Source organism: Phallusia mammillata, chromosome 5, assembly GCF_965637545.1.
Source record: "Phallusia mammillata chromosome 5, kaPhaMamm4.hap1.1, whole genome shotgun sequence".
Lineage (NCBI taxonomy): Eukaryota > Metazoa > Chordata > Ascidiacea > Phlebobranchia > Ascidiidae > Phallusia > Phallusia mammillata.
This window is the reverse complement of record NC_137256.1, coordinates 24,174,146-24,200,811: the sequence shown is the minus strand read 5'-3', so window position 1 is coordinate 24,200,811 and position 26,666 is coordinate 24,174,146. Positions and strand designations below refer to the sequence as shown.

The window sequence follows — 26,666 nt, the reverse complement described above, 5'->3', positions numbered from 1 at the left end:
TCACCATACAATTTGTGTGACATGCCGATAAAAGTACTTGTTGTTTTGGTCAGTGATATAACTGATTAGTTTCTGTCACAAAGACTGTACATATGCAACTATAGAAACATATACAAGCAAGGACAAAATCCCAAAAACTTGGCAAACATTTTTTTTTAAATCAGGATTTTACATTTGTTGTTTACTTCTTTCCAGTGCAAATATTTTTTAAACCATTGTAACTGTTGCAAGCAATATTATGTCAGTAACAAAAGATTCCAGCAATCAAACAGACACAAAAAGTATTTTGAAACAAACTACAGTGTTTTAATGCATAGCATTGCTGTTTTTAATATCAAGTTTACAAAAATCCTATAAACATTGCATAACAATGAGCGAAATGGCTTTAAAGTTTTTACACCAAATCATAAACACTGTATTAGTATATTGTGGATGTTGGGGTTTTCAAAAATTTTGTTTTAATGGTTTTGTTTTTGCAGTTCACAGTACTATTCCTCATTGTGTAGAATATTGTGACAGACAATTGAATAAAAACTGCTTTAAGAAAAGATGATCAACAATTAAGTAATTGAGCTAGAACAGAAACAGGTAACTTATAAAATATTTTGTGATCACCATTACAAAAGTGTTTATTTTGGAACAATATAACATAGTCCATGTGGGATAATAGCTATAGTGTGTGTCAAAAATAATGAATTATAAGGTGTTACTGTATTAACAAAATTTCAGCTCTTCCGGCAGTTTTTTATTTATTTTTTTATAAGGTGTTAGATGTATAACTATTAAAATTGTTATGAAGTACAGACGAATCCGGTTTAGCGCATACCGGTTAACCGCATAATCCGTTTAGTTGCATCACAATTAAAATCCCAAACCGTCGCCCATCATTTGTTAAGAAAATCGTCCGGTTAATCGCATACTCGTTTATCACATAAACCGGATATTCGCATCGATTTTCATTGAAATATACGATTAACTGGATTGATGATCTTTATGTAAAAGTCGAGCAGACCGAGTTTTTTGGATAAAAAATGCTGATATGATAGTCAAATCCTCCGAAAGGTAATGTACGCGAAAAAGATGTGGTTGCATCTAATTTCAACATTGAAAATGACACATCTCGACCGTAAAATATTTTTAAAAGTTTTTGGAGATTAAATTGGCGTTCAGTTTAGCGCTGTGCAATAACTAGGAGTCGTTATCTCAAAGCTGTGCACATTGGTTCTGTTTTATTGGCTTATCTAATCGCCAATAGTGTTATAACAAGCGTTTAAATACAGGGTTAAAATGTTAAAATTACGAAACTGGTATTCTGGCAAAGTTGCTAACTGGTACGTAACTGGTAACATGCCAATGATTGCCATATTTTATGTCTTCTATTTGAGACCTTGCGCAACTTATCAGGTGGATCACCGATTAAGAAAGTCATTTATTCCTCTAATATTTGTTGCTGGTTTAAATTTTTGAAGTAACGATCACACGTTGATCAAGTGACAGTTACGCTAATCTTGCAGCTGCAGTTTTGCTGGGTAAGCTAGAAAGTAGCGCCACAATCTGAGTCGTTAAAAGGTTTTGCTAAAATCAATTATTATTTTTTTGAACTGGATAATGTGTTATAATAGAAACTAATGCAGCTCGCCTTAGCGCCCTTGCAGTGTAGAATGTGCCAATGTCGTAAGTTTGACCAGGTTTCGGTTGTGTACTTTCGGGTTTGGGCTTGCTTACAAATCCTAGCACTTTGCCGCTTAACCGGTTGGTTTGAATTTGAAAACAAAATAGTTTAGAAACAACGGGCCATTTTACGTGTATATTAAGCTAGTGACCTAGCACATTTATAAGGGAAACTACCCAAAACAAGACTAAAGCGTCATCATACGAAGGTTCCTAACTTTAAATAGTGACCCCCCTTGGCTACGATGCGATGTAATACATCTTTTCAAAAAAACCTGACAAAGCACAAATCAAGCGAACTGTGGCATGTGCACCAATTAAGCAGTGTGTGTGCGTTTCTACTGTTTCTTTAATACTCTTGGGCGATTGCACCATAAACACGACAGTTAGGAAGCATGACGTCATGTATTGCGCTGAGAGTAATAAATCTAGTTTGACTTGACAGTACTTTTTTCAATTCTCGGCAACAAAGGAGAGAAAATACTGCTCCAGAGTCATAGTTGAGCGTCACTACAACTTTGTTTTAGCTGGGAAAGTGAAAATGAGCACTTTTCATAATGGCGTGTACTGTTTACATAGCAACCAGATTATTGCATATTCCGGTTAATCACATCAAATGCCCTTGGCAAATCGATAATGCAATTACCCAGATCCGTCTGTACTATAAAGGCTGTGTAGATAATGAGTAGAATTTAAGTTAAACAAAATGAGATTTAAACTGATTAAAAAAAAATGCAAACCAGGTAGCTTGCTTGAACTGTGACAAAACTTAAACACGAAAATGTATATGTTTTTAACTTGAACTGAACCTAAACTCTTGAAAACAATTCTTTAGCAAACCCAAACCTGAACCAATGACAAGTGGTTCCACTCCCTGATATCTAGTTTGCACAGTAACTTATTATCGACTAGGTTAAAAAACATGGAAAAAATAGACTGTTTTTTTTCTGTGCATTTGAACTTCAAAAAGTCATGATAAACTATTGAGATACATGACCTATCATGCTTTACACTAAAAATAAACAAGAGATTCAGTGTATTTTTTTCTTTTTTCTTCGTTTGGGTTTTAAATATATGTGATAGAAACATGAATTTTTTCATATACTGTAATATACTGTAATGCTTTTTCCCCAATTTGTCTTTTTTGATCTATTTGCATTGTATTAGTTTGTTTTTACAAGTGTATGTGATCTATGATTGCCTGCACAAAGTAGTGGACTTTATATCAAGTGTGACACCAGAAACTATCTCTGTGTAGGTGACCTGTTTGTTTCTGCCTGTCCTGCACTGATGAACAATTTCTGTTGAAGGTGTGATTCCCATCATAAAGTTCATCAACACTTGGAAGATTGGAGCTGAAATAAAACTTGAACTTCCCGACCTAAAACCCAGTGAAGTTTGGCGACTTAAAAGGTAGTATATATGCGCTAAGCCACTCTCTGGTTGTGTATATTTATTACTGATCTTACCAAACAAAAGATTTAAAATTCATAAACTGTTGTGACGATTGCAGTGCCTGATTTTTCACATTGTTTGCACACAATAAGCGAATAAAAAACCTGGCGCATATGCATGGTTACTAGACTGGTAATCGTTCTTCCAGTCTCACGAAATCTGTTTTTAGCTGTTAAAAAATCAAAATATTTGGCAAAATAGTTTTAGTTACGTCACGGCCGCCAGTACATGTATTTCAACATACGGTCACGACAGCACAAACTCGTCTCCGCGGCCGCATGTGGCCATATCGGCCGTAGGTTGTACACCCCTGATTTAGCTCAAAATATTAACATAGTATATTTTCAGCTATGTGCAAATACGTTTGTTGTCACTTCAATGATTGCACAAACATTGGTTGAAACGCTACAATTGTAATTGTTTAAAAAAACAAGCATTTGTTTCAACACAGGCTATACACCAGTTTTTTTTTAAATCCTTGCGTCAACATTAAACAATGCGAGCCGCTTTTAATATCCATCTTTGGGTGTTAATTGTACGGGTCTGTGTTAACGATTCTAAACCAGTGTTTAATGTCTGTTTGCAAAGTAGTGCAACGAACTAAACTTGATTCCAAGTAACCAAAGTTTCGGCATCAACAGTGCAAAGTGGGCTGTACTTGAAAACTTGAATTGCTTTTACTTTGATCGAACGAAGAAATTGTGTCAAGTGACGATTTGCACAATAACGTGGTAGAAACAACAGGCTAAAGCACATAATCTGTGTAAATCTGTGTTTCGGTATTTTAAAAATACTACGCCTGTGCTCATAATACTATTCAGTGTTACTCTGAAACTTTCTCTTAAAAATTTACCAACATTTGGCTGGCCGCATGAACCCCTGTGTCGGGCCGTAGTTTGCCCACCCCTGGCTTATAGCGTGTGCTATTTATCGTTGTTGTTTATTATAGTTAACCCTGTTGTCCCAACATTAACCCCACTAGCCCCCCAAAATAGGTCCATTTTGTAAACAATGCCAGAGTTGAATGAAATTTACATAGCTTGTAGAGTGTGCTATTTATATGTGTAGAACATTGTATTTAACCCTGCTGCCCCAACATTTACCCCACTAGCCTCCCAAAATGGTTTAATTTTTTGTATGAATTAATTGAAACTTGGACAGTTTGTAGAGTGTACCATTTGTGGGTGTTGGTTGTTGTGTTAAACTCTGTGTACCTATTATTTACTCAACTAGACCCCCTCCAGTCAAGTGCAATTCACCATTAATAGCAGCTGATTTTTGTGGTTTGGCCTGTTTTGTTACTATTTAACACTTTTTTCTCAGATGTCCATAAAAGAGAAAAACCTTAATAAATGTATGAATGGAATAAATTTAAATAGTTTGTACTCCATATAGCATATTTATTTGTGCACAGTACCGATCACTGTGTTTGACGTCACAATACCAAACTTACTCATTGTTATCTATTGAAATGCATTATTTACAACTTTGCATGTGTGGGGACCCATGAGTTTATGCGTGCAGAAACAACTAAGGTTATAAAAGACAGTGACTGATATGGGACCCAATATAAAATAAGTGTCGGATGTAAATATATGTTAAGAAATAGGTTATAGTGGATGTGCAATGGCAATATGTGCTAAGCCACCCTTCTTTTTAGTTTTATAGTTTGTATTCTACATAGTATTATTATTTAAGCCCGGTGCCGATCACTGTGTTTTACCTTACAACACCCGACTTTCTCATGGTTATCTCTTGAATTGCATTATTTTCAACTTTGCATGTGGGACCCATGAGTTTTTGTCTGCAGAAATGACTAAAGTTATAAAAGACGATGGCTAATATGGGACCCAATACAAAATAAGCATAGGAAGTATATTTATGTTTTAAAATAGGTTATAGTGTATATGCAAGGGCAATATGTGCTAAGCCACCCTTCTAGTTTTTACAGCTTTTTTTCCAGCCCACAACTGAAACCCCAACACTTGTCAGAAAGAATATATATGGTTGTTCGCAACATAGCGATTTTGCTTTACCACAAATGTAGAAAATACAAATTCTACTGCATATATAGTAAGATGAAATGATTTGATCAAGTTGTGTTATCTTTGAACTATAAAACAGAAACTGTTTTTTAAGCTAAAAGTATAATATGTGTTGCTGTAATGTATTGCATGTCCTATCTTTACTTTTACACCCACTACATAAAAGTTAATGGATGCAGACTATGCAATATTCGATTCTGGTTAAAAAAGAAGTTTTTGCTTTTGGTTTGCGATGATTGTAAATTATATTGTGTATGTTTGTATAACTCACCACTATCATGAGATAATGTTGTTAGCTACTTTTCTGCAGGTATGAAATGCATGTTCGAATGTCGCTGAATCAAGTTTGTGGTCACAAACGATGAACTTCTAACAAATTGGATGGCAGGAGAAAATGCAGACAACAGGAATTCGATTCCAGGTTAGTGAAACAAGGTTTGTAGAGAACTGATTCAGAGAGCCAGTTTACAGTTTTGTTGTCATTGAGTAGTGTAGGTTTTTTTTTGGTTTTAACTTATTGATATGACAACGGTTTCATCAACATATATTATAACAAAGAATTGATCACAAAGACAGCTTCTTCTGATTTACCTTTGAATTTTTTTTGGCTACTTGTACTGTAGAACCAGAGTGCTTGGTACTGAGCATCACTGTTTTTGATGCTCGGTGCTCGGCCGAGCTGTTGTGCAAATTGACCCGAGCATTGAACTTGCATATTCATGCACTGCTAACATACAAAACTAGTGTTTGAAAGGGTGTCTATGAACAAATGCGTTAGATGGTTAAAAAGTGCTCTTCTGTGGCCTGTACAGCTTAATACTCTGCTGGTGATGTAAGCAACCTGAGAAAGTTGCAAAACCAGCGTTAAATAGGGAATGTTTATGAAGTCACAATGCACGAGCGTGCTCGGCCGAATACCGTGCATTAACATGAGATGCTTGGTGCTCGACCAAACCGAACATTTGCAGTTTTGGCCCATCCCTACTACATATGCAAAAAGATTGCCAACCTTGGGAAAATCTGAGAAACTAAGTGTATTTTAAATTTTTAAGTTTAACTGTAAATGCTTATGTGGTCTCAAAAGTTGTACATTTTATTGTGTGAGCTTATTTAATCAGTTTGTTTGTGGTATAAGCAAAATACATTGCAACCTACTAATCTAAAGTTCCTATTAATTTTGTGTTTTGTCTGCAGTTGTTGATCCGATCATCAACACAATCACGCTTCCCCAAACTCCAAACATTCCCTCGTGTTAATCCCATCCCACCTCAAAGTGAGCAACTTCAACCCTCAACAAGTGCTCCATCTAGGGCAGGGTCAACAAACTACAGCCTACAAAGGTATTTTTGATTTATAAAATGCATGGAACATTTTTAAATGTAATACATTAAAGCTGGCAGAAACCTGCAGAATGTATTCTAGCAATAATTATGGGTCCCCTTCCCTTATCATGGGTCCCCTTCCCTGAAGGGGACACATATTGATTTTACTCAAAATGTTTGTTTTTTTCTTTTTTTTCTTCTTTTTTCTTCGCCCCAAAGTTTGTCCGACTCGTTTTTCCATCAAATCCTTGATGGATTTGGATGAAATTTACACAGATGGTAGATGTAGTTATGTAGATGTGCATCCCACTTTGTTTTTGTTGATAACCCCAGTATTTACCCCGCTAGCCCCCTAAAATGGGTATTTTTTCCCCAAAGTTTGTCCGACTCGTTTTTCCATAAAATGTTTGATGGATTTGGCTGAAATTTACACAGATGGTAGATGTAGTTATGTAGATGTGCATCCCGCTTTGTTTTTGTTGATAACCCCAGTATTTACCCCGCTAGACCCCTAAAAGGGGTGAGTTTGTAAACAATGTCAGAATTGGCTAAAATTTGGATAGCTTGTAAAGTATGCCAATTATCCTTTATGGTGCCATTGCAGTTCTGGGTTGTTAACAGCCCTTTGACGTCAGAAACATTAACGGTTGTTGCTCAAAACACCTCTACTGGTGGAAATTTTAAACGTTGGCAGATTGGACTGAAATTTTGCAGTACTATTGATTGAGTCACTGTGGTTTCCTACTTTTAAGTTTGTGTGTGTTGAACCTCCATTAGTTATCCTACTAGCCCCCTAAAATGATTTTTTAAATTTAAATAGTTTTTACTCCATATAGCATATTTAAATATGCACAGTACCAATCACTGTGTTTGTCTTCACAATAACAAACTTACTTATTGTTATCTATTGAAATGCATTATCTACAAATTTGCATGTGTGGGGACCCATGAGTTTTTGCTTGCAGAAACAACTAAGGTTATAAAAAACAGTGGCTAATATGGGACCCAATACAAAATAAGCGTAGGAAATATATTTATGTTTTAAAATAGATCATAGTGTATGTGCAAGGGCAATATGTTCTAAGCCACCCTTCTAGTTTTTATTATGCGTGCTTCAATAGTTATTTTTTTCATTACATGTTTAATGTGGCAGAATATAATGTGCAATGTTTGTATACATCACAGTACCTGCCCTCCGGTGGATGTATAATTCAAGGTCAGGTGACCTTGGAATGGACAAAACCAAACATGAAAAGAGAGTGGTTGTTTGTGATGAGGATTCTTGTGCTTGTCTGCTTGACTCGATCAGCTTTTGGACAATTTGCATGGTTGGAAGTTTGGCAGACCCTTGCAATGCTGCGGTTGTGTTTGAAAAGGTAACTCAGTTATCAAGGCATGGTTTTCAAGTGGGGGACTTTAGATGTGTTTTATTTTGATTGATTAAACAAAATATTATGCCCAACCAAATCTTAACAATTTTGTGGTGAAAAGTTTGTTAATGTGTAAAGTTTAGTTTCCTTTTAATGGACTGATAGAATATTAAGGTACACTATTCACGGTTTTGAATAATCTGAGCAAAAATATCAGAGCCAGTATGTTTGTGTAGAACATAACTACGTTTCGACAAGTGCTATTGTGATCGTCAGGTTATAAGAAATAAAAAGCGACAGAAGGCACGCAACTGGGTGACGCACAAGGTTATCTTCATGTCGCCCACCAGTTGCGTGCCTTCCGTCGCTTTTTATTTCTTATAACCTGACAATGACAATAGCACTTGTCGAAACGTTGTTATGTTCTACACAAATATACTGGCTCTGATTTTTTTGCTTTAAAAGAATATATTAACTGCAATCAACGTATTTTAGAGGAATATAACATAAAGTTGGATAAGATTTTAAGTGGCGCGTGGAGTAAAATACATTGGGACCCATTGTATTAAGGAGTGTTTTGGTTTTTAGCTTCAACATTTAAAGCATTGTGCTATTTTTATAGTTTGCACTTTTCTGTGAGCATAAAATGATACTGTTTCAAATGGAATCTTTGTGTTTAGAAAAGCTGGCAAATCCACAAAAGCTTCATCGAATTCATGGCACATTTTCATGTTTCAAACTCACAAACAGCTGCTTCCAACTGAACTTTATACTTTCACTTACCAAGGTGAGTTAAAGCAAGTTTGTAAACATAGCTGGACATTTTAATATATGTCAAAGAAACAATTGAAAACAAATTAAGCTTGTATATAGCAAACACATAAAGCGAAAACATTTATTGTCACAAACACTTATCTTATCTGTTCTTTATACTGTTATACCACCACTTGCTTTAATTTTGACAACAGCTATTTTAGAAACATCTGCAACACAATGTATTCTCTACACACAAGCTCTGTGGTAGTTTTGTTTTCAGCTAACTACTTTCTAAAATTGTGGTTAAGCAGTTGTTTATTTTTTTTGCAGCATCTTTTCCAGACCACAACCAAAATCCCAACACTTGTTGCAAAAGAATATGAGGATATTTGCAGCACATCAATTTCGTCAGCGAAGAAAGATGTTTTACCACAAATGTAGAAGATATAGTTCTATCCCAACCCCATACATAGTAAGATAATACAGATCTGATCAAGTTGTGTTAATCTTCGAACTGTTAGACAGAAACTGTTTTTTAAGCAATAGTCGCACATAACATGTGATGCTGTAAAGCAATGCAATTCTTAACTTTACTTCTACACCCATTACATTGAAGATAAATACCTGCATATAGACTTGTAATATGTAATATAACTGATCATGGTATGAGCCACTGCAAAACAACAATTTATATTTTAGCTGCTATATTAGATTCTAGTTGAAGAAGAAGTGTTTGCATGTGGTTTCTACGATTGTAAATAGTGTTTTGTGCATCTTTGTATTACTCACCACTATTATAAGATAATGTGGTTAGCTACTTTTCTGCAGGTATGAAATGCATGATCGAATGTCGCTGAATCAAGTTTGTTGTCACAAACAATCTAACAGCTGAGATGCAGGAGAAAATGCAGACAATAGGAATTCAATTCCAGTTTAGTGAAGCAAGGTTTGTATGAAAATGCTTCACAGAGCCAGCTTACAGTTTTGTTGTCATTGAGAAGTGTAAGCTTCTACTTAAGAGTTGAAGTAACACTTCAGTCAACATAAAATATAATAAGGGATGTATCATGCAAACACAGAGGTCTTTCTCTGTTTTACTGTCGCGGACTTAAAAAAAATCTACTTTTTTTTACACACTTATTCCGCTTAACTAAAAACTTTTTTTACTTTGGTTTACCCCCAGATGACTGTGTGCTAACATTTCATTTTTGGCATTGTACACAGGTTTGAAACCATTTTTAATCTTACATGTTTATGTTGTACTCTTATTGAAAATTTTGTTTGATACATGCTTCCTTAATTTGAAGTTAATTTGAGTACCCTTTCTTCTTATATAAATGGACATACCACATTACTCGATTGTAAGCCACGTGTTGAGGTTTAAAAAAATAATGTAAGCCGTATGCTGGAATTTTATGTATGATTGTTTCATAATACACCTTTCTGTTGTTACATAGTATAACTATTTGCACATATCTGTTAGTTATGTTGAAATTTGTACCCAGCAGAACGTATAGTGTGTAGATGCATACAGGTTTTGAACCCCAAATAAGTTAAAAAGTTGAAGTGTAGAAATTATAAAAAAAAATGTAAACTGTCCTCTGTAATTAGCCGCACAAACGGCAGGAAAAAAAATATAAGCTGTGGCTTACAATCGAGTAAATATGGTACACATCAACACTATTTCCTTTTGGTTGACTAAATCATCTTAAGAGAGATTTTTGATTAAAGTCCTTTTAGTGGTTTTATTAACTACTTAAATTCCTGTTTGAAATGTCAAATCCTTTTCCACAGAGATTTAAAGCCTGACAATATGCTGATAACTGCACAAGGACATATTAAACTCACTGACTTTGGTTTGTCATCTGTTTCCCTCGATCGAGGTAATATATTACATTAAATTTGTATAAGCATCAGGCATCAAGCATTTACATTATACTTTTTGTTTGTTAAGTTTCCTTTTTCGTCAATGGTATAACATTAAGCTTCGGACAGTGCACACTGTTTCGACCTATAAGGCATCATCAGTGCAGCTGGTAACGAGAGATCGGCCGTATTGGCTTGTGTAGCCATCCAACGGCACTCCAGTTTATTGGGAGTAACAGGCCAAAAAGCCATGCCTCACCTATTCTGTTTGATGCCACCACTGGGCCAACACCACAGAGGCCTGGGAGCCAAAGTGATGTTGGCTCAGTGCCACAGTATCAATGTAAAAGCATTAAGGCAACAGATGATAAGCTGCAGAGGGTGCACACTGTTTCGGCCTGGTATTACATTGTTTCTTATTGTTTAGATTTAAACATGTCAGATGTTGTAAAAACACCTTCAGCGACATCGAAACCCAACAACAGAGAATATTTTCGAACTCCCGGTCAAGTCCTCTCTCTTATCACCAATTTTAACTTCGTAAGTAACAATTGAAACCTTCATGTAGGCAATCTTAGTAGTAGTGATGGGCTGATACACTTGGCCCGAGTGGTAGAGCTACTAACACTGGAATTTGGGTAGCGCCCTGTCTTGGATTTTCTGGTAGGTGGTGCAACGGAGCATTGGTGTTTATATTGCTGACTCAGCAATTTGGGTTTATGGTAAGAATAATTCAGCACTATTACCGCATATGCTCTGTTGCGCCACCTACCAACCCGGGTGTTAGCTGATTTCCAGTGTTACTAGTTCCACCTGCCTGGGTGCATGCGCACACACACGTGCAGAAGCACAAAGAAAAATGCACTTGGAGGCTTCCGATTGATGTCTTATTTCCAATGAAAACCCGGCTATCTTTTAGAGCTAGGATTTTCTAATTTTTTTACAATGTAAGTTTTTAATGGTTTGCATTTCAAACTGGCTTTTATTTACACTAACATTCAGTGAGCCAATAAGTAGCATCATTTAGCTTGAAATGGGCAGATAAATGTATTTGCAAATGACAAAAATGACCAATGCAGTGGTTCCCAACATTTTTCAACTAATTTATCACTTAACAGTTTTAAATATTTTCATTCCTTCCCAATATACTACATAGTAGATGCTAAACCATACAAAGATCATTTAATATTGGGTATTGTATCAACTTCACAAGTTATAATCCCAGAGCTAAAGTGTCTGTCACAAACCACATGTAAAAATTAAAGTAAATTCTTTCCCAAAATTCCTATCTGACTGGCAACGATTGCACTGAGGCAGTGATTCTCAATCTTATACTGATCGTACCACCTGACAACTTTTTTTTATCGCAGTGTACCACCTAAAGTCCTAAACCTGTTTGAATGGACAGAAATGGATAAGAAATAAGCCCATTTTCTCACACTGACTAGCATATTCAGCAATTTCAAAAAACTGTCCAAAACATGAGTTTTGCCCAAACCAGGGCAGATCAGTTAAGTTGCGATTGTATATTGGACTTTAAATTAGGTATCACAGGAATCTACTCGTGTACCACCTAAAAAGTTCTGGCCTATCACTAGCGGCAAGCGTACCACAGTTTGAGAACCACTGCACTAAGGCTTTCAGTAACAAACTATATTTTAATTAATTACAGCAAAATTCCCCATCATCTCGACACTTGGCAAGCCCAGCCTTCACCGGTCGCCGCAGCCAAGCTCTACGACTTGGAGCTCGGAGATTTTCATTTGATGAGCTACAGTCTGGGAATAAAGGCTATCTGCCTTCAGTGAACAGCCCATTGATTGCTGGAAAAGAAAACAATGCACAGGTACACTTTGTTTTGTAGTTAATTAGGCTGATTAATAGTTGCAGCCAGTGCACACCACTTTAACCTTTTGGGTCTTTTTAGAGCAGCTTGTGACAACAAGTCATTTGCCATTTAGGCTAATGCTGCCAGACTGAACATTTTGTCTACAATGATGCCAGATTGTAAGACAGTAAATTTACCATATTTTTTCATCTTAAAACTTATTCAGTAAACACTGGTGGCGACTAACATATCAATGACATCAGTTAACCTAGTGTTTACACTACATAATATTATATACAGTGGAAAACAATGTAGTACAACAAGTAGCAAACAATAAGCAGTTAATATATAATCACCACTGAACTATAATATGGTTTAATGTGCAAATTTACTATTAAAATTTAAAAAAAATCGAGATTAAGACATATAAAAATAATAAATTAGATGAAGATACAGATAAAATAATCCAGATAAACTGATTTTGTTTAACCGACGTTTACTGTACCTGAAAGAAATGCAATAGTTTATTGTTATATATTGTGCTAGAAAATGCAAACTAAGATTTGTGTTGTGTGAAAGCCAGACATAGTCACAAAGACGAATACATTTTGTCTTTGAGTCATAAGTTTCTTGACATTAGCACTGATGCAATGTTTGGTTCCTAATACTCCAATGCTAATCAAACCTTACTATTTATTCTGGACGGACAAAACACAATTAAATTCTAAATTTTTTTTCAGGGTTCCCAGGCTGCAGTAGATGAAAATGGATTACCTGAAGCCGATAAAATAACGCCACCTGATTCAAATATAAAAGATGACCAAGCAATAACAGACACTCCAGCCAGAATGGTGTTGGCTCGTGAAAGAGGTTTGGATATAAAAACAATTTAAATTAAAACTCAAAACTCAATTTAACAAATTTGTCATTCAACTGGTGTATTGCTAAACAAAACAAATATTTTTTAGAACTTATTTTGCTGGCGTTTAGCCCACCAGAACGGTAGAGCTTCTTCAGAGCAATGAATTAAATATTGCGAGCACACATGCAAAAATGTGCAGCCAAGTCATGTTATGTAAGAGGTAGAGCAACGCGAAACAAGTGTTTATAAGTAGGCATTCCCGCTAAAATAAAACGGCAAATGGCTTCAATGCACATAAGTAAACACGGTAGTGAGGTCATTACAATATATGTACTAACTTTTAGGGGTGGGCCAAAGTGGTGTTCGGCTGAGCACGCTGGGTGCACTGTGACATCACAAACATTCCGAATTTCAAACTAGTTTTGTAGCTTTTCAAAGTTCCTTACATCACTTACATTGAACTGTAAGCATTTTTCCACCTCTAACGTATTTAAAACCAATCATTTTTGTTCTTCGGTACCATTTTGAACACCAGTTTAGTATGTTAACATGGTTAAATATGCAAATTTAATGCTTGGGTCAGTTTGTGTGACTGCTCGGCCAAGAATCGATCAATAAAAACTGCGATGCTCGATACAGAATACTTGGGTCTGGTTCGGCTTGGCCCATCTCTACTGAGTTTGAATATTTTATGTTGGTCAAAATTGTGTCCAGAATTTTTTTTTTTTTACTATAACACTGTTTTTTTTTCAGGAATTGGTTCTATGTCGGGGTCAATTACTTCTGTAAGGGATTTACTTTCCCCTCTTGAAGAGTCAGAAAAGCGAAGTCTCCTTATGCAAACTCCTGGAAGCCTAAAAATGTCAGGAAACAAAATGAAATCTTGTGGAAGACATTTTGCAGCACGACATAACAATATACTTAGTAAGTTGGGCTCTATTTTATTCCCTTTAGAAGTTTTCAGAACCCTTTTGCAAGAGATAAATCGATTATTCAGAACTAACACACTCAAACATCAATCACATATGGTTAATTTTTTGGTAACTCCCAATGCAGGGGTCATTCCATACGGCCTGCGACCACATTTTTTAGTTTGCCAAATCGTATGTGTGCCAAAATTGTGATATTCTCAAAACTTGAGTCTAACTATACAATTTAACAGTCGCATCACCAGAATTTAAGTAGGATTGTAGAAAGACCATATCTTGGCAGCCCTATAAATATCACCGCATGAGCTAAATTTAGAAAAACTGCGCAAGGGCATGTAAACTATGCGGCCCGACCAAAACATTATTAAGCTTATTCTGCGTGCAGTGAAAAATGTTTGGTAACCCCCAATGAAATGACAAACGACCCTATTTTGCATGGTAACAATTTAATTATTGTGTCATTGTTTTTGCAGATTATATTTCCCCTACTTGTCTTACTCCCACAATAAATGCTGTGTCAGGTGACTCGTCAGTTTCTTCAGACGGGCGTCGTTCATTTCACAAACACTTAAGTGTAGCGGCTGCAGACACATCAGGCTGCACTGAGGCTACCCAAGATGATGTATTTGAGGTGTGTTACTCTAAAAATTCAATTGGTAGCAGGAAAGCAAACGGTTAGGAATAAAATCTCTGTTGTGTTTCTTATGCCCTACTGGTAAATTAATTCTGGAAATCATTCTTTGTTCTATTACCATTCTTGCAACCATTTCCACCGTTCATTACATCACAAGTTAGCGAATGTTAATTTCCAGGTGTTAATCAGTTGACAATCTTTTTACGAACAAATATATTTCACCACAAAAACACCTTCAATGCCTATATAGGGCAGTAAAAGGGATCAAGCGTTTTTTATCTTTCGTCCGTTTCATATCTTTCAATGCATGTTCACAGTCGGTTTAGTATGCTAGGTTTGCGTTAGGGAATGGTCGTGTTTGTGAAGGAACTATTCGCCTTTTCTGATTTTAATCTATTTTATTGCCCTTTATAGATGCTCTATTAGTGAAATATATTTGCTGTTTGTTAAATTGTCAACTGATTTTAGCTGGATATAAACATTTCCCTACTTGTCTTATGCTTTACTTGCACAATGAATTGTTTCTGCGCAGTATGGTTACAAATCCCTCACTGACTGGCACCAGTCTCTGCAGACCCCTGACTTAACCAACAGGCCTTTCTTATACACCCTGTATAGCTTGGAATGGGTAATACAAACCTTTCCAGAAGCATTCTGAAATAGATAATGTAAAGTTTTTTTTTATATTTTTGCATTCCATTGGCTCTATTTAAAATTTGTACCTGATTAAAGCTATTCAAGTTAAAAAAAACTTAGCTAAGGATTGAAATTTCCCAGATTTTGCTATTCTAATTTCCATCTCTAAACAATATGCTAAGCTGCAGACAGTACACACTGCTTCCACCTAATAGGCCTCATCAGTACAGCTGGTGACGAGAGATCGGTCGTATAAAATAATGTAGCCTCCTTTGGCACCCCAGTTTGTAGGGAGCAGCTTACCAAAGAGCCATGTTTTACCAACCGATATCTCATCACCAGCTGCACTGATGAGACATTATAGGTGGAAACAGTGTGCACTGTCTGCAGCTTAACATCTATAGGCTTAATGCTTTTACAATATTAATGTTGTGCAGCGTAAACCATCTGGCAATATGGATAGTCCTTCAGCGATCTGTCGCAAGCAGAGACGGCATTCCTCTGGGGATGAAAAGAATACTTCGAACATGAGTATTGACGAACAGGGTGCTTACAGACATTGTTTCTCGGAGGGTGGTGAAATTGCCCACAATTCAGGTGACTCAGCTTTCTAAGAGATAAAATCTGACCAGACATACTTAAGTTTAAAGCAGTGGTTCTTAACCTGTGGTACATGTTACAATAGTGGCATGTCAGAGCCTTTCCGGTGGTACATGAGCGGCTTTCTGTTAAACCCATTTTTAGTCATATCTAAAAATTGCAACTGACCCAACTTTTCAGTCCTGAATTTGGGCGAAACTCTTTTCTTGGGCATTCTTTTCAATTTGCTAACCATGCTGGTTTCCCAGATATGCCAGACTGGTCGAGAAAAATAGATTTATCTCTTGGTCTCCCTACTTAAACAAGGTTTAGGTGGAATTGTCTTTTGGTGGTACTTGATACATATAAGATTGAGAACAACTGGGTTTAATTAAATCGGACTGGATTCCGCCCTGGCTTTAGACTCAGCCTCTCTGGGCTTAAATCACTATGTTATTGGTCATTTGAAAACTTTTTCAATAAAAATGGCGTTTAAACTTAAGTTTAAAACTTTAAATAAAAATTTTGGTTCTGAAATGTAATTTTTAAGGCAGTTAATCATATTTTGCTTGGCAAATTTGCAGATCAACTAAAATACCCGTTCCATCCTTCGAAACGACGCAAGGTCCAATCATGTCGACATTCAGGACTCACAACAGACATCGATAACTTGTGGCTAACTCAGCAGGTATAAATTAAAAAAATTCTGCACTTAACTAAGTTATAGGTAGAATGGGATATGTAAAGGTAATTTATTGACACTATAATATATACACATAAACAATAAACAAAACAACAAAGTACTCACTTTCCATTGGGCCCATGCAATAAAACTCTTTTCATTATCGTACAACGATTCTTATTATTACACAACAATAAATAAGGCAAATAAAAGCTATTTACAGTCGTTGTATTAAACCATTGATTTAAGCAAAGTCTATTTATTGATGTTCTAGTACCGGGGTCGCTAACCTTAACCACTTCGGGCAAGTTTCACATAGTAAAAAGAACGCTGGTAGCCACAAAGCTGTTACCAAATTTAAAATAAAATGTCATGTATGTATTAAAGGTAGAGAACCATGTCTTTAAACACAGACACTTGTTATGTTGCAGAGCAAACATGTACAACCAGTTTTTGAAAATGCCGGGCTCAAGCAAAACTTGTCACCGGAGGTCGCTCACAACCAATCGACTGTACCTCGTATTCGTTTGAACTCGGTACCAAAACCCGATCTGGGACTTTTAGAAACTTCTCAAGTCAATTTATCTTTAACATCACCACACGGAAAGTTATCAAGGTCAATGTCGTCACCTGACCTTGCACTTTCGAGTTCATCTGATCTCAAAACTCCATGCAAGGATGATTTAAGGGAAAAGGCTAAAGGTGACAATGTAGTTTCAGCCAATCACGATGCATCGTTTGCATCGTCGACCAATCAGCACTCGTTTCACCGCCATTCCACTTCATTGGAGAAAAGCATATCTGACATGGACATGAGTTTGAAGGAGCTTTCATTTGAGGACAAGATCAAACAAGGTTCAAACCACCACGACAATTCAGGTACTAAAATAGTAGGTTTATTTTAAGTTGTGTACCATATTATAATATATAATAATAGGGATGGGCCAAAACTGCAAATGTTTTCTTTGGTCGAACACTGAGCATCTCACATTAGTGCTCGGTGTTCGACCAAGCCTGCTTGGTGCATTGTGATGTCACAAACACTTTCAAATTTCACGTCAGTTTCTAGCTTGCGTTTTTTCCCCAGCTAACGCATTTTAAAAACAGCCAATCGTTTTGAAAATCTTTTAGACTAGTTTCGTAGATTAGCAGGAGGAGATAAATATGCAAATTTAATGCTCTGTCCAGTTCATGCAACTACTCCACCGAGTACCGAGCATCAAAAACATCGATTCTCAGTGCCGAGTACTCAGGTTCAAGCTTGGTACGGCTCATCCCTATAACAATACCATCAGTTTTGATATTCTGTTGCCAAACTGACTGTCCCTATTCTATTAGTATTACAAATAATTCCATCCGTTTACCACAGTCTTTCTATTTCATTCTTTTGCAGCTGACAACAGTGCCTCCGATTTTGGAAGTATTTTAAGCTCGGAAGCAGAAAGTTTATCACCCAAGCAACCTGCCACAAGTAAGTGGTTTCTGAATTCTGATAAACAATTAAGGTTTGTTCTACCCTAAGGTATCGGATGAACCTACTGTTTGTGGTTTTAAAGCGGTGTGCTTACAATGAAAAGTTACCTGCAGACAATGCACACTGTTTTGACCTACAATATCTCATCAGTGCAACTGGTGACAATATATTGGCTGTATATGCTAGTGTAGACTAGCTATTGCACTCCAGTTTGTTGGAAGTAGCAGGCTAAAGAGTCAATGTCAAATCCCATTTGTTCAACCACTTTGTAATGTGGTCCACAATGTTATGATTCATGAGAGATTTGACTCTTTTCTAGATATTAATTCATTATTTTTCCTGAGCCACTCATACAATGACAAATTAGGATCCATGTCATTAAAAATTCTAGTTTTGTTCTCTTTAGGATTATGTAGCTGTGCTAATATGCTGCAAGAGATTTTAAATCCTGTTTTAAACAATGAAATATGGATGTGCATGAAAACATTATAACCTCATAAACATGGTAGAGCTACTAACACCATAACTCACATCAGTCGCACATTTAGCTAAATTTAGATGGCATAGGAGCTGAATTATTTTTTTAGCAGGTAAAGCAGCGGTCCCCAAACTGGGGTCTGCAGACCAAATGGGGTCCGCACAGCATTTACAGAGTGTCCGCAGTCAGAATTAGTTTTCAAAGCTTTAAAGCAGCTTTAGAGGGTCCGCAATGTACAGCAATGATTGTGATTCGATAACAAAGCTTTCTCGGGTGTAATGCCTGCTTTGTATTAGTCTTTAGTTAGCGAATTTGCTTTTTCTTTTAATGGTGTGGTTTTTGTATTTTCCTATATAGTAGTCTTTGATTTTTATAGGGCCGCGAAATATCAGAATAATTACTAAGGGTCCACCAGGCAAAAATTTTAGAAAAGTTTGGGAACCGCTGAGCTAAAGAGTGGTAGGGTTGGAAAAAAAGTTTAAAAATTTGGAAAATTTAAATATTTTGCATTAAGAACTAAATTTCATTGAATCTTTATTGTTAATACCTAACCCCAACCCTAATAGCCCTAACCGTCAGCATATTTTGAGATATACCGTTTTCAATAGGATTTGTGCTCTTTCCGCCACCTATAGAAAATTAGCTAAGTATGCGGCTGACATGAGTTATGGTGTTAGTAGATTTTTCCATGAATACAGTATCAGTGCCTATTTCATAAACTTTCCTTTTCATTTAACAGATGAACACATTGAAATATTGGATGTTTTGTTAATATTTCCAAGTTAAACAAAGAGGAAAGTTTATTAAAACCTCATTTTGATGCTTATTTGTTACCGAAAACAATCTCTTAAAAAAATGACTAAGAATGTAGTTTAAACTGCCTATATAATTGACCAAAATTGTTTAAAATGTCACAAACAGGCATAAACCCAGTTATAATATATGCCGTGTTTACATGGTACAAAGTTTAAGCAAGATAATATAGTGATTTGTGCTTTTGCAAAATTTGTGCTTTCACCCCATCAAAATTTGATGTGCCCTGCCTATGTGGTGTTATAGATTTTCAAATTATTTTTTAAACAGTGATGGTATAAATATAATGTTTTTATGTGTTTTACCCAGCCTATTTTTTACACCAATCAAACTAGCCAATGAAAGCCAAATAAAGTCAGTGATTTTGCTGAGAAATTTTATGAAAAAAATCCTGTTTTTTTCCACATAGGAATTTTTCACTCCTCGCCGGAACAGACTCGGATTCATCACTCTACTCCGGCACATGATGAGTCGATTGAACTAATCAGGGGAAACGGAGATGAGTCTTTCATATCTCGTCCTCAGATGAGGTATATAATTTTGATTGTGATTTGATATTTTAATTAAGTCAAAACTTTGATTCTGATTTAACCAAGTTCCTATATATTTGGAACACTGGTGTCTTGGTTTTCAACATACTGTTAAAATCTAGAGCAGGATCTAGACTCTAGAGCAGTGGTTCTTAACCTTTTTGGTGTGGTTTCCCACTAAAGTCAACCACCAACTTCGAATTTCCCACTCTGTTATTTTTATACTGATGTTTTGTGCCCTACGTTAACGTAAAAAAAATTTCTTTTAATGAAATAATTTCGTGAAGCGATTTGGTCTGGAACTCCAAAGGTATACTACAATCTTATTTAGTTTAAATAGTGCTTCTGTGAGAGATTAAAGTTTTTGGAATATTGAAGAGTCTCCTCTACTTGCAATAGGCATTTATTGCATCACAATGAACAAAGGAAAGGCTTTTATTCGTGCACAATAGCAAAGTCATTGATACTTTAGTCTTGTCTGTGATGTAACAAACGGCCTTTGGATTTATATGTGTCTTGTAAGCCTTGCTGAAATTAATCTTACATGTTTTTGCTGAAAAATATTATTAAAGTAACTTTCAACGATTAATTCAAAGCCGGGTTCGACCCGCGGGACCGAGTTTGGTTACCTGACTTAGATAATTTCCCACCGAAAACATTAAATTTCCCACTGGTGGGAAATTTCCCACCGGTTAAGAACCACTGCTCTAGAGCATCTAGAGTAAAATCACATACATGTTTGGAGATTTCCATATTTCGTCCACATGCTTAGAGTGTCTTTATATTAGAAACACTGGTGTCTTGGTTTTTAATGTGCTGTTAAAATCTAGAGCAGGAGTATCAGTTACATTTATTATACAATCCAATGTTTTCTGGTAAATCGTTCTTATAACCGGTCCGCATTTATATTTTGTTTCGGCAATAATGTTACTAACTGTCCTATAAAGTTACATATTCCTTTAAATTAAGGTTTGCTCAAATATGTTAAACCAGGGGTGTCCAAACTTTTTTTAACAGGGGCCAAATTTTACCAGGTAAAGACGCCCGCGGGCCAACGTTTTTTCAGAATTAAGACACAAATTTACAGGATTTAAGGAAATTTTGTGATTTTGTTGAATCAGCACCTTTCTTTTTACCGGTAAATGAAGTTCCATGGAAAGCTTTTGCGTGATGTAGCGTCGCCCAAACCCAAAAACTTAATCCAAAGTTCCAAACTATGGCGGGCCATACGCAACACAATTTAAAAAAAACAGCCCCGGGCCACTTAAAATGCCGTCGGGGGCCGCATTTGGCCTGTGGGCCGCAGTTCGGACACCCCTGTGTTAAACTAACCAAGTGATAAAAAATGGTCTTTTTGATTATTATTTGTTGTTCCCAGTTTACAATCCAACATACATTTAGAAAATAGTTTAAAATTGCTTGTTCAAAATGCATTGGAAGTATGTTAGACTGGGTTTCTAAACAGTAGTGGTCAAAAAATGGAAGATAAGCAATTCCTAACAATAAAAACATTGAAGTACTGGGCTACACTCTACAACAAGCCCTAATAAATCTATAAATCGTTTGTCTGAATATTTTTGCTGATAATTCTTTGTTTTTTGCCTCAGTGATTCATCATTCCTAGATGAACAAAATAATGAAGCAGTGCGTCGTGGAACTAGTATGGAAAGTGGAATAGTGGGGCTCGATTCAACTGGGTAAGTGATACTGGCACTTGTGATCAAGTTCATAAAACCCCAACTGTTCTATGTAACCAAATCCATAATGTCAATTCAAACCATGTGTTTAGAACTACTTACAAATAAATCATCACTATTTAAGTTGTTTTATACTTTTTACTTGATCATAATCTAAAACAAAATATATTTTTTGCCATATATTTGTTTTGTTAACTGCCATTTCATTTCAAGTAATACAGGCAATTACTCATGCCTCTTAAGCTACCTGATCGTAAACCACATCATTGAACAACGCAGATTCAGTACCTCGCCAAAATCCCGAAACACATCGATTCACAAAGACCAGGCCACCGGAAGTACAACCGACCATTGCATAATGGGTAACATCTCACCGATAGCGGTCCATCCCCCCATGAAGCTCGATTACGTCACAGACACGACGATAAACAAAAGCCGGAGAATTTTGAGTCCCGTTTTGGAACACAACTTTCCCGATTCGCTCAGCCCCAAAGATCACCACCGCAAACCATCCATGCGTAACGCGGCTGGGTCACGTGCTGGACTGTCACGTGGGTCGCGTTCAGTGAGCTGGAACGACCTGACGAAGGACGATGCGGTACCGTTCACTCCTAACCCACACGACGCGTCGCTTTCGTCACTAGAGAGCGACGGAGAGCTCGAACCCGTGCCGTTCGGTTGCCATAGCAACGCGAAAGACGGCGAGAATCGTGTTAATGACGTCAGTGTGCAGGTAGAATCATGTGACAACAAGTTTGCTGCACGAGTCGCAACTTTTTTTCGACGCCATTTTGTTTCCTCTGCAGAATCACGGCAACGTCGAGGGAATTCCCCTTTCCATGATGACCTCACACGGAAACGGGGAAAACCCGTCGTTGGGTTTGTTAATTTCACGTACCCCTCACAGGCACGGGGTAAGCTCTCTTGTTTTTACGAGTTTTAAATCTTTATTCCTTCCTTGTTAACACTCAATATAATTGTTTTTTTTTAAATGTTTTTCAGACAGATTCCCAATTTTTAAACAAATGCATCACCCAATTTCGTCACAACACCCCTAAAACGGTCCCATTTCATCCCCGTACCCCCAAACAACTTCCCTTTCCCCCACATACCCCCAAACAAGCGACCCGGTTCAATTTTCAGCCCTCCCCGTCGATTCGAACGTCACTGTGCACCCCTAAAAACCGCCTGCGTCCCCTGGCTATCACCCCCACAGCTAATAGACTATTCACCCCCAAACCGACCCCACTTCGGACCCCCAGAAGTGTAAGAAGACCCAGAAAAAACTCCCAGATGGAATCGAGAATATGGGGTGAGTTTTCTGCATCAATTGACTTTGTTTCATAACAATACCACTCAGCCTAACCCACTGTCCTGCAGGTACCCCGGACTATTTGGCCCCCGAATTGTTGCTACGGCAACCCCACGGCCCAGGGGTGGATTGGTGGGCCCTCGGTGTTTGTCTCTATGAGTTTATGGTTGGTGTAACCCCATTTTCTGACGAAAGTCTCGAGAAAATTTTCTCCAATATCCTGAAAGGCGGTAAGAGCTATGGCGTTATGCATGTTTTGACTGGCAGCGTATAAGTTATAAGCTGTTTTTTTATACTTAAGCCTCAATCTGATATTTTTTGCAACGTAGGCCCAAATTAGGTCTGTATTTTGCGACATTATCACCCCACTCCAAATCGAAAAAACGGAAAGGCTATAGCCTTTGATTTTATTTTAAAATCAGGTAAAAATGTCAGATTTTCATTAGCGGTATAGATCGGTTTGAATGGTCGTCAGAAGGCAGAAAACTACTAAAAAAAAGTTTAGGGCCTGCAAGCCATACTAGCTAACACGGCCGATCTCTCGTCAGCAGCTGCACTGATGAGACCTTATATGTTGAAACAGTGTGCACTGTTTGCAGCCTATCAAGCGGCAAATGTACTTGATTTATGGACATGTTATAATTTTGACGTCACTGACTTTTGATTGGTTGAATGCTTCTTTGTTTATTTCAAAATTTTTTACCATCCATTTTGTTGCAAATTTGTTTTTCTCGTTGTAGACATCGAGTGGCCTGAAGGAGATGAAATTCTACCAGACGACGCAGTAAAATTGATTCGTCATTTGCTAACGAAAGATTCCAACGATCGAGCAGGCTCAAAAGGTGATTTAAAATAAACTACAACTTCACATTATTTATCAGGTATAGGTACCGTGCACCGCGGTTTTTGATGCTCGGTACTCAACCAAATCTTATAATCATAATGATGGGCAAATATGTGACAACTGAACACACATTTATGAATTTAACATTTCACAAACTTATCCTTTGATTTTCCGAAGATATCCGAAGCAATCCGATGTTTTCCGATCTTCCCTGGCACGATTTGTTGTCGGTTCAACCCGAGTTCGTCCCTCAACCCGACAGTGAAACAGACACGTGCTATTTTGATCCGCGCAACAATGTACGGAAGTCAACCGCAGTACACGCGCCACATCCGTTGCCATGACGACCCGGAGAGAAATCACGTTTTACCCTTTGTTCCCATGGCAACGGTGTAAGAACCGAATTCTTAACTTTTGCTGCCAGAGCTCGACATTTTTTTACGATTTCAAATCTTTCACAACAAATGGACAAAGAGTAAATTGCTTAACATTTTCCCCACGGTTTCTACCCTTAACAGAGCCACGTCGTTTGTCTGCACTAAGGCGCTGAAATTAATCTAATTATTCTAGTATAAATCTATCTCTATGCCAGGAGTACATTGTTTCGTGTATATGTCTCCCATCTACTTGGTATCTTGCGCTAATTTGCTCTTCAACCGTTTTCCCCCTTGAACTTTTAATGTTGTTTCTGTCTTCGTTGTCCAAAATACAAAGCTCCAAATAGAACTAAACAATTGTCTGTTATTCCACGTACTTGCATCACAGGTTTTTATTTCACGAACGTGCTCTAAAAGTTCTCTACACTGGGTCGCGTGCGTTTACTTGTGAACATGTAATTGAACCCCTTTCACAATCTAAACTCTGAGCATTTTGAACCAAATGACCATAATCTCCGCAAAGCAACCAATTATTATCTAAAATCTTGGCGGTACATATATTATAATACTTTTGTGGTCGACCGCTTAAATCGCGAGTTGCACTTAAATAAATGCAGTGATGTAAGCCTACATTTGAAATATCAGATCAATGTGATATTTTGACGATTTCGATTGAACGTGATTTAAACATGAGGTAGGAGGCAAAACCTGTGAAAATTGAACATTCCAGCAACAAGCCACTCAATATCGGGTAACTAAAAACATTGTTAGGCTTCAAACAGGAAAAAAGTCTATATTTATTCAAATATTGTTCATAAAAAAACGGTATGTAGAAATCTAAGTTAAACAGAAACTAAAATGGACGATACAGATTGAATTTTATCAAATATATCAATACCTAAAAGCAAAAAAAAGAAATTTTTGAAACAAAAACTCGTCAATAATGATTTTTAAACATATTGCATTTCTATTAGCACAGAATTATGATGACATTGGGTTCCTTTAATGCTCTCAAAATAGGGAAAACACCATTCGGTGCTATTACCTATCAATCAGCGGCAGAGTATGAGGCAATGAGCTGAAATAAGTCCAATTAAGATGGAGCAAAAACAGCGTTTTGTTGTTACGTCGCTCGTCTTGCTCCTCCCACTTCTCTTCTGGGTTAAGAGGAGCGCGAGGTTGCTGGAAGTTGACTGTTTGGGGTGAACCCACACCACCCACAAACACAAAGTGTCGCGCAAGCGGGTGGTCTTCGACGTCCAGCCGATGCTTTCGCCGATGTTCAGCTCTCAAACCAAGGCCGGACGTCGAGGAATTCTCCCGTTTGTTGGGCGTCCTTGGTCGCGACTTGTGCTTCGGTGCTAAGTCGTCTTGACCGATGACGCCGCAAACGGAAGGACCAATGCCCGCTAGACGGTCGTGTGGGGACGATGTCTAGTTGTGGCGACGGTTTGCGTTGGGCGTGCAAGAGCGCGCGCCCGCCCGCCCGCTCAATTGCGACATCTCGTAGTCGTTACACTACCACTAAATGCCACGTCGATGCATGTCTCGTTTCCTATTATTTTCTGACGAAATAAAACGTTTTATGTACGACCAATTGCATTAGGTTCTGAAAAACCACAAACGGAAGTTGGGTAAAGGGATTGAAAAAGGGCAATTTTTAGTCTTCTGTTAGCTTTAGGAGGTGAAGTCTTGCTGCTTCAGGCGGGCTCGACGCGTCACTGCTGATCAGGTGCTTTGCACTTTGCTTAGCGGTGACGTAGAGCTTTCGGTGCGCAAGTACCATCGCCTCCTTATAAGCTAAGGACCAGCTCCGCTCCTCTTGGACGAGAGAGGTTGCATTGCTGGGGCTTTTGCTCCAGCGTTGCTTCCCCCCTCTCTTGTTTAAGAAGCTGCCACCTTGCGGGATGTTTTCGCTCCCGCAATTGCCGGCTTTGAGCGGGCTCGGTTTGGAAAAAAGAGCTTTGGGCTCTTTTTCACTTATCTCTTTTATTTTTCATTCGCTGCTACCTGTGAAATAATTACTGATCGTCGTCGTCGATGGAGCAGCGGCGCAGCAGCAGCAGCAACCAGCAGGGCAAACAAAAACGATCGTATATATTTAATCCTCCTCTCCACGCCCACCTGGGCACGGGCAACGACAACACCTCGACTTGCGACAAGAGAGGAGCGGTGCCGGGCACACAAGGCCTAGCACCGATCCTCTCGAGCAAGGCGAGAGGCCGACGCTGCAAACAGAAGCCAACTCGACTTGTCCCCATTGCTACCGCCGAAACAAAATGCCGCCATTGCTCGGGAAACCGGCGGTGAAACCGACTCCCGAGCTCTGACGTCACCTGTGACGGAGCTGGGGACGAGCCAACGTTCCGTGTGTCGAAACACCCAGAACGAGCCTCACTCGAACCCTGAAATTTGGGCTATTTCAATAGATGCACCCAACTTTCGTTTGTGGGTTCGTGTGTGTGGGTACATTGTAATGCGATCACGTGGTCACAACGTTTGACAT

The 26,666-nt window shown here is 37.7% G+C and overlaps 1 protein-coding gene across 1 annotated transcript; it reads left to right on the top strand.

Annotated features, from left to right (window-relative positions):
• Window positions 1-491: 491 nt before the first annotated feature.
• Window positions 492-24,799, top strand: LOC145230219 (uncharacterized). The gene is made up of 26 exons (XM_080095602.1): window positions 492-588; window positions 2,930-3,084; window positions 5,482-5,592; window positions 6,366-6,511; window positions 7,679-7,869; window positions 8,544-8,650; window positions 8,950-9,091; window positions 9,448-9,565; window positions 10,414-10,502; window positions 10,913-11,025; window positions 12,158-12,331; window positions 13,054-13,183; window positions 13,929-14,099; window positions 14,578-14,735; window positions 15,812-15,971; window positions 16,538-16,641; window positions 17,067-17,514; window positions 18,029-18,106; window positions 19,810-19,930; window positions 21,538-21,627; window positions 21,907-22,360; window positions 22,434-22,541; window positions 22,630-22,939; window positions 23,008-23,169; window positions 23,680-23,781; window positions 23,961-24,799. Exons 8-26 carry the CDS (start codon window positions 9,513-9,515, stop codon window positions 24,125-24,127), a joined length of 3,192 nt encoding a protein of 1,063 aa, XP_079951728.1. The 5' UTR covers window positions 492-588; window positions 2,930-3,084; window positions 5,482-5,592; window positions 6,366-6,511; window positions 7,679-7,869; window positions 8,544-8,650; window positions 8,950-9,091; window positions 9,448-9,512; the 3' UTR covers window positions 24,128-24,799.
• The last annotated feature ends 1,867 nt before the right edge of the window (window positions 24,800-26,666 follow it).